The 9,663-nt window shown below is 32.4% G+C and overlaps 2 protein-coding genes across 2 annotated transcripts in view; one reads left to right on the top strand and one right to left on the bottom strand.

Annotated features, from left to right (window-relative positions):
* The window catches only part of LOC139496383 (fibroin heavy chain-like), a 101,828-nt gene that overhangs the window by 56,163 nt on the left and 36,002 nt on the right, over positions 1–9,663 (bottom strand). The gene's annotated exons all lie outside the window — the stretch shown is intronic.
* On the top strand, positions 4–293 carry LOC139494999 (uncharacterized; the record flags this gene model as incomplete). The annotated part of the gene is given in 1 exon segment (XM_071283113.1): positions 4–293. A coding segment is annotated over 1 exon segment (204 nt), but the record flags the coding sequence as incomplete, so codon positions are not given.

Here is a 9,663-nt window from a genome sequence, read left to right as displayed (position 1 = left end):
GGATACGGATATGGTGGTTCCAGTGGTGGATACGGATATGATGGTTCCAGTGGTGGATACGGATATGGTGGTTCCAGTGGACCTGCAGTTATAGTTGTGTCAGGTGGAGGCTCCGGAGGAGGTTCCGGTGGAGGTTCCGTTTGGGGTTCCGGTGGAGGTTCCGGTGGAGGTTCCGGTGGATCAGGTGGAAAAGGATATTCATACTAAACAATGTTTGTTTGACAGTACTTATCATGTTTGAGACATATATATTTTCTCCTTTTAAACTACAATAAACATATAATCATGCAGAATTTTCGTTGATTATTTTAAAATTACAAATCAGACGATTATCTTTATGGCTAGACCAATTATTGCGGACCTGTTTTTGTATTGTTATGAGTTATAATGTATGACTAAAATTAACAAAGACCCATCGAAACAACATTTGATACAAATATTTAACAATACTTTTAGATATTTGAATGATATATTGGCTCTCAATAATGACGACTTCAGTATGTATATTAAAGAAATTTATCCTGTTGAACTTACTTTAAATAAAGCTAATACTAACAATGATCACTGCCCTTTCCTCGATCTGCATATCTATATCATTAACGGGAAGCTTAATACAAACATTTATGATAAAAGAGATGATTTTTCATATCCTATCGTTAATTATTCATTTTTAGATGGTGACGTACCCTTGTCACCATCTTATGGTGTTTATATATCTCCACTTGTATGATTCGCTCGTGTATGTAACAACGTATTTGATTTTAGCGAGATAAATTTATGTATTACTGAAAAATTATAACACCAGGGTTTTCGATATCACAAACTGGTCAAAACATTTACTAAATTATATCACCGGTATAAGGATATAATTTGTAAATATAACTCAACATGCAAACATCTTATACGTTCAGGTATTTACATCCAATCTTTTATGGTGATATTCTTTACAAAGCACAAAAATGTCAGTATTCACCTCAAAAGCTTACAAAACCTTTAAACAGACTTATTAAGAAGTGATATAGTTTCAATACTGTTGTCAGGTCATTAAAGATTGCATATTTTGGCTTTAATATTGATTCACTTATAAGGTCTTTGCATCGGAACTAAACACATTTATTTAAAAAAAAAACAGTTATTGGCATGACACGGGTAATGTTCTTCTCATATATTTTATGATATTCATATGATGACGAATTAATCTTTCAATCAGTCTAGAGCTGGCATGTCAGTTTACTGCTAGTAGTCTGTTCTAATGTATGTATTATTATCATTTTATTTATTATCTTTTGTTACATCTTTTGAAATCGGACTCGGACTTCTCTTGAACTGAATTTTAATGTGCGTATTGTTATGCGTTTACTTTTCCACATTGGCTAGAGGTATAGGGGGAGGGTTGAGATCTCATAAACATGTTTAACCCCGCCGCAACTTTGCGCCTGTCCCAAGTCAGGAGCCTCCGGCCTTTGTTAGTCTTGTATGATTGTTTTAGTTTCTTGTGTATAATTCGGAGTTTGGTATGACGACCATTAGCACTGTACTAGTGACATATTTTTAGGGGCCAGCTGAAGGACACCTACGGGTGCGGGAATTATCGCTACATTGAAGACCCATTGGTGGCCTTCGGGTGTTGTCTGCTCTATGGTCGGGTTGTTGTTGCTTTGACACATTCCCCATTTCCTTTCTCAATTTTATAAAAATATAAACACTAAAACTATAGCGGTACGATTTATTTTCTCACTTGATTAAATGAAGATGTTGCACTTCATCTAGACTTCAAATAATCGTCTCCTGTCGTGTTCGATGTTAACATAACTTTATGCATACCATATATCCAAAAAGACACTTACAAATTATGTATAGGAAAGGATCGTTAGGCTTTCTGTTAAATGTTATAGTTATTGTTTAAAACGAGATAATTTTAGGCTACCAAAAGCAAAAACAATAATGTATACACAAAAAGTTTAAACTTGCAAACAGATCTGAAAAATGCTTTTAATTTGCATGTTGTATTGTTTAAAGCTTTTTGTGTATATATTAATTCTATTTAATTTTTAATATATCTTTTGTTTGGGGGAGGGGGAGGGGGCTTTGGAAATCTAAAACTGTTTCACAGTAAAGATGATCGATGCATGTACTAGACATGAATAATATATTTGATTTGATTTGATTGGTTTTGTTTTAATAAACGCATGTTTTGAGCACCGCATTAAGGCTATTTCCTTGAGGCCTGATTATTTATGGCGGAAGCCGGAATGCCCGAAGGAAACCACCAACCGTAAATAGGAAAGCACGAATCATAGACAATGAACATTGGAGTCGTGTGCCGTCGCACGAACAGGGTTCAAACTCACAACCTCAGTGTTGACTGGCTTGTGATAACAGTAGTAACTACTAAGACTACTCGACCCCCGAGGCACCCCGGATAATAGGGAAGTGTTGTTACTTCTTTAGATGACATAGCAAAACGAAAAATAGGGAAACATTTTGTTCACATTAAGGTCCTAGCTATTTCACATGTGGTAATAATTACAAATATGCTGATCGAATTTAATTATGAAATTTAATAACGAACGTATCGACACGATTTCCTTTTCATCTATGTCCACCTGTCTAAACATAAAAAGAACTGACACATAAAAATGAAATTGATAAAAAAAAGGGGGGATATCAATTGAGCAAAGCCATTTAGATTGTCAGCCTACAGTGAACTGACTATTTAAAAAAAACTTAAACATTTGTTTCGAAGCGGATGATATATTAAGCAGGTAAACAAAAGAAGAATGGAACAGAAAGCAAATATTAATAGATAAAAAGAATAAACAAAAAAGTACATTGCGATAGTTAAGCTGAACTGTGGACACCACTTACAGCATGCAGTTAAATAACAGATATTGTAAACAAAGACATATTAATTTTTGTGCACGACAATTCATAATTAACGTCCTTTTTAATAATATTTGGTAATAACAAGTATTTTAATTTCGTTATTTCCAAAATGTCCCATCAAGTTTCCAAAGTTAACTTTAGATTTCGTGTCAAAGCTATAGGTTTTTAACGTTAACATCACAGTTTTATAATGAGTTCTAATTTATTTTAATTATCAAAGGAAGTTTGGAGTAGTTGTTTGATACTACTTGATGCTAGTCCTTTGTCACGTGATCGTCATGTCAAAACTATGATAAATTGGATGTCAGACTTTGTCGTCTTTGGATTGAATATAGTCATGCAAGATTCAATCAGGGTCAATGTCAATTTAATTCATATACACGTTTTTTGTCCTGCGTTGTGAAGATGTACTTTTATCATTAGGAAAAAAAAAATACAGGCTAATCTGTCAAATTTGATTGTCGCAAGTGACATTTGTTTTTTTTCTTTTATTTGATAAATGAATTGCAATTGATTTTGATGTATTATTTTATGTAAAACATCAATTCCATTGATGATTTAATGAACAAATTAGAAATATCGTATATGTCAAAGAGATCGCATTTCTTTATGCTTTGATAAGTATGAAATTGTTATAAATAACAAAATGATATGAGATACATGCTGCAAGATGTTACCAAATGTTTAATTTAAATTTAATTAGAGTTTTTTTTTACTTAAAAGGGGGTCTTACACGAATTTCGATAGTGCGTAAACTTTTTACATGCACTTAATTAAATTTGCCTTGATACATGCAGAAATGCGATGAGATAGAACTTCGACTCATAACGATAGAAAGGAAAAAAAATAGAATGTGCACATTATCTTTTAAATTTCTGGTTCTGCAAGAAACATGACTTAATGCATACGTTTTGATAGACATCCATTCAAATATTGTTAATTTCTACTCAAAGAATGCAATTTCCTGCTTTATTTATATTGTTTGCCAACACCTGTAACCCCCTTTCACATTGTATTGTTAATTATAGTTTGTACCCGCCGCTGGCCGACAGGAATACTAGTACAACAAAAAAGTAACGGCAGTTTACAAATCGTTGACGGTAAAGACATATTTCCGTTATTTATAGATAAGATAAAATCATCATCAATAAATGTCTCTCAAGGGTGATTTCAAATACAACTAGTAATTATGCTGTATAATATAATTATTCAAATAAGTCCCAGGTTAGAGGGAGGGTTGGGATCCCACTAACATGATTAAACTCGCCACATTATTTATGTATGTTCCTGTCCCAAGTCAGGAGCCTGTAATTCAGTGGTTGTCGTTTGTTTATGTATTACATATTTGTGTTTCGTTAATTTTTTTATATGAAGAAGGCCGTTAGTTTTCTCGTTTGAATTGTTTTACATTGTCATTTCGGGGCCTTTTATAGCTTACTATGCAAAATTGAGAAGAATTGTATTTTCAGAGAAGAATTAAGCGGCAGGATATTTGAAGCAGCGTAGACAATTTGATTTTGAAAAAACTTAATTAGTACATGACTACAACTAACTTGGTGAGGGCGCTGTGCAAATCGTATGTATCCATATAGGCTACTCATTGTTCGCCACGTTTTGCACATCAATCCATATTTATTGATTTACATTCTAAGAGATGAAATGCTTTTCCTATGTAAATACCAAACAGCATACTTCAGTATTAGAAGGATTTACTATACAAATCATCGAGTATTGTAAAAAGGCGAGAAAGGCTTTGTAGAGTGAGAGATTTTGTCAATTTGTTTTCATAAAAAAAAATATATATACAATTATCTATTCTGGATCACTGGTTTCCATATCGGATTTTGTCCATACACCATTGTCCTATTATGTTTCTTATACGAATTCTTTCCATTATACATGAAAAGATACAACGAAAATCACCAAATTGATGCAGAACAACGCGATACACCACAACACTTTAATCTTGATTCAAGGCAGTTATAAAGAAAAAAAAAATGATGCAAAGGATTTCCCCAAAAGTTTATAACTTCACAACATTTCTATAGAATCGAGGCCGATGTCAATCTTTTTTTTTAACCTATAGAGATTTGTTTTGTGTAGTTGGGTTGCTATCTTATTGACATTGATCAAGCTTTTTTTTAAATAAGGCGAACAGACTATCCTGAATCACACGAACGATGTACACATGACTTTGTTAAATATTTCAAAAACATATAGTCTCATCACCTCCTGGTAATTATTTCAACACCTATACAATCTTTTATTTTAAAACTAATGTAGCAAACACCTCTTCCATTTCCAAGTCCCAAGAACTCTTAGCTGATGTAGAAAAAGCCTTTGGCCACTACTTAAACTTCATTCCTCTAGGGTTTTTCTTGTGAGAACACGTGTTATAATAAATAAAACATGCCTGTGTAGATAAAATAACCAAAAAGAAAAGAATTTGATGTTAATTCTTTCTTTTCCGTTGTCCGTTTTCGTTCCGTTTTTACGTTTCCGCCGTTTATCTACACCCGAACAAAAAGGAATTGGTTCTTAAATTGATGCCAAATTTGTTAGTCTAACATGGTAAGACTTCTGAAGTTTAAATGATTTGCAATTTTTAAGCGCTGCCATGAAGTGGCATACGTCTGCGCTTTTTTGAAATCTTCAAGTGTGTCTTTAATTTGCAAGAGATATGTCTCTCTCTTAACACGGGTAAGCCATTGATCGTCCTCTTCCGACAGACTATCATCTTTTCCTCAAGACCATGCTCGCAAATGGTGTCAAGGGAGAGCCAAAAATTCAGTCCCTGAAATTTTCATCCCGGAACGGATATCGAACCAGGAACCTTTGTGTTAGTAGTCCGATGCACTAACTACTACACCATGCCATATAGTCCCTATAGTTAATTAATTGTATTTGCAAATATACTCATATGGATCAATCAAACACAAATATAAACATATATAATACAGAAAGTGAAGAACTACAAATATAAACATAAAAAACATACTTATAATTAAAATGTAACCTTTGATGGACATGGACCTCATTTTCGAAATTCTAGAGATTGCTTTATACATGTAAAGTTAACAACTTCTGTCAAAAGCTCAGATTCAGTATTTAAAAGATGTTCAAGCTTAAAATTAGTTGTAATCACTCTGTCCATCTGTCTGTCACACTGTCCCTCATCGCACGATTATCCAAGTTTGTTGTAATCTAAAACGTATTCCGCTTTATCAAAGATTCCTTAGAACCTGGCATGTTTGCGACTTTCTGCAGTGGTTCTGAACACACTGAAGTTGTGCATTTCCCCCTTTTCATAGCTTTTGGTTTGATTTTGGAAAAAAGGTAGATTAAAGTTGGTGTTAACTGTTATCATCATTTTAAATTTGTTGTTAACTGTATTTGCCAAAATGAAGGTGTTGTTAATATGTTAACGGACCCCCTATTGCCCCCTCTTTCATAGACAATCATAGTCAATAAAATGTGGAGTCAAGTGCATCCGTACGAGCAGGTTCGAACTCACAAACTCAGTCTTACCTGTGCCGCTAGTGGTAACTACTTAGACCACTCGGCCATTAAGGTTCCCCTTGATAATATATAAGTGTTGTTTCTACATTAGATGACAATGCAAAAGAAAGAGGGACAATATGTTTACCTTAGGGGTCATAGTTAACTTGCGCGAATACTTACAAGTATGATGACCGTATTAAATTATTAAATGCAATAACAATTTTTTTCACACCTTCCCCTTTCCCCTTCACCTATATGTACTTGCCCAAACCTAAAAACAGCTGACAAATAAAAAATGAAATTTATTAAAAAAGGGATATGCATTGAGCATTGTTGAGCAAAACAATTTAGATTATCAGCCTATAGTGTACAGACTTCTAAACAATCTTGAACTTTTGTTACGATGCAGATGATATATTAAGCAGGAAAAAATGGAACAGCAAGCAATTACGACCAATAGATATTAATAGATAAAAAGAATAAACAAAAAAGAACATTTCGAGAATTAAACTAAACTCTAAATTCAGCGTGAAAACCATTTACAGCAGTTGAATATTATTGACAAAGACATATTTTTTTTTCGCACACCAATTCATGATTAACGTCTGTGTTACGGTATATTACAATTTGGTTATAAGAAGTATTTGAGTACGAACCAATTATAAAACAACTTGAGTTTCATTATTTCCTAAATTGGCCAGTTTGTCAGAGTTAACTTCTGATTTTGTGTCAAAACTATAGGTTTGTAACCTTGAAATTACAGTTTTATAATTAGTTCTAATTTATTTTAATTTTCAAAGGAAGTTTGGAGTAGTTCTCTGATACTAATTGATCCTAGTTCTTTGTCACTTGATCGTCATGTCAAAACAATGATAAATTGGATGTCAGTGCTATGTCGTCTTTAGATTGAATATAGTGATGCAAGATGCATTCAGGGTCAGGGTCAATTTCATTCATACACAATATGTTCTGCAATGTGTAGCATATTTACCTGACGAAATCAGGATATTGGTATTTAGTAAAATCTTAACCGGAATTTGTGACACAATTAGAATTCTAAAATTTATAAAACGTAAACAACATGTCAAAATATTTAGGCTTGAAATAAATATATTTTTGGACAAGTTAATGCAAGCACACAAGGTTATAGTGTCTTATACAATTACAGGTTTGTAATGTGTAACAACCATATTATATCGGTGTGTAAACACGTTAATTATGAGCTTGGAAAGTCAAATAGTTCGAGCATTTTTCTGAGTAAGTGTTAAAAAATTTCAAACAAATATTCTTTACTGTGGTTAGCATTCATTAGTCGTCAGTATCTATAGATTAACAACTTGTGGTTATATTGATAATTTAGAATCTTCCTTGAATGTGGCGGACAAATTCGCAGCTAAATTATTCGATTGCTGTGTCATTTGTATACAATAGTTATATTCCTTTGAACTATGAGTCTATGTTAAATTTCACAAAGTCAATATGTTGATTGTCTACCTTGAACAGGGTTATAATTTTATCTTATACATGTAGTTTTTTTTATTGAATTTAAAATCGTTACAAAATCTGTAATGTACTAGATACTCGCATTTTTCATTGGCTTATAAAAGACATTTATGTATATCTATAATTTCTTATATTTGTTTTGAAATGTTTAAAAATAATATATACCAATATAAAGAATTATTTTGTTATCTTATAAATATGTTTTTGTTAACTGAAAGCATTCACACCGTCTTTATACGTCAAAAATAAGCAAAATCACCACTAACTGTCTCAGAGCGATGAGACAAACGGCTCTAAATCACTGATCACGGGCACTCGTTTAAAAATTAAAATTTCCTTTAATATACCTGAATAAACTATTAAGGTAAATAGGGGGAAACATTCTGAAACAGGTGACTATGTCACAGAAAAGGCATCTTCCAAGTAATCATGAATTGCTCTCTATTAAAGCCATATCCTACAAATTATTAAAAAAACACTTTTTTCCTTCTTTTAATTTGAGGTAAAATAAAAATGAGGTGAAAAAAAATAATGTTGCTGTCAAGAATACACTGTTTCAAGTTGTGGTATGCATAAAAAAAAATACCCAACAGTATTTGTCCTTCTACTCGTAAAGGCATTTTTTCTAAGATCGATATGGTGTATACCATTATGCCAGAACTCAAATGAAGCAGAAAGCTGATGTAACTTATCTGCTTTACTCGATCCCTTAAGAGAAATACATGAAAGAAGTGTAATAACGCCTAACACAAACACACATACGCACAAACACAATTGAGACCTACCCAAAACAATTAGAACTTTTCTGAAAAAGACTATAAATGAAAACAGAACTATATCATCTTTCCATAATGATTGAATCTTAGGAAAATTGACCAGAGTTATCTTACTTTAATCATAGAGAGGGGAAAGCAAACAATTTTTAATTTAAGCCTAATTAACATTAAAACAATTTTCCACTAACAAATAAAGTTACCTTATTGAAATATAAGGACTTTGTTAGCTAAATCTATTAATTTTATTAGATATTATGAATTTTTATGACAATAGAGAAACATGCTACAATGTGTACTTTTAACATTATGTAAAGAAAATGCATGGTAATCTGTCAAATTTGGATTGTCGAACGTGACATTTGTCTTTGTCTTATATTTGATTTATGAATTGCAATTGGGTTTGATGTATTTTTGTTTTATGGAAAAGCAATGCAATTTATGTTTTAATGAACAAATTGGAAAGGGTTTATATGTCAAAGACACCTCAAGTATGAAATTGCTGTGAACAACAAAATGCCTATCACTTTAATGTGCTTCTCTTATTTGTATGGTAAAGCATAACACACAGATAGTATGTTACTTTATGCAAGAAAATGTATCTAAAATTGATAATGTTTGCTAGTACTAGACGTCCACATTTTTAAAGAAATAAAACAGATAACTGTAATTTTATGGGGATTAATTAACATTGAGTGTTTAGGAAAATTGAACTTGTCGTGCAGGACGATATATAAAAGGAGTATTTACTTTTCAGACTTGACCGATAGTTCACCTCTAAATGAGATACATGCTACAAGATGTTACTAAATATTTAATTCATATTGAACATGTTTGATAAGAGGGTGCATTCAACTTAACGAGGCCCGATCTAGAACGCGTTTTTGAATATTGCGCAACTCGGGCAGTTTTCGGTAGTTGGTTTAACGGTTTTCATATAAGATCTAAAATAAATGTAGACAATACCTTTTCTGATTACTTTATGCACCAAAATGATAAA

This window comes from Mytilus edulis, chromosome 11 (genome assembly GCF_963676685.1).
Source record: "Mytilus edulis chromosome 11, xbMytEdul2.2, whole genome shotgun sequence".
Classification (NCBI taxonomy): Eukaryota; Metazoa; Mollusca; class Bivalvia; order Mytilida; family Mytilidae; genus Mytilus; species Mytilus edulis.
This window is presented reverse-complemented; position numbering and strand designations above follow the sequence as displayed.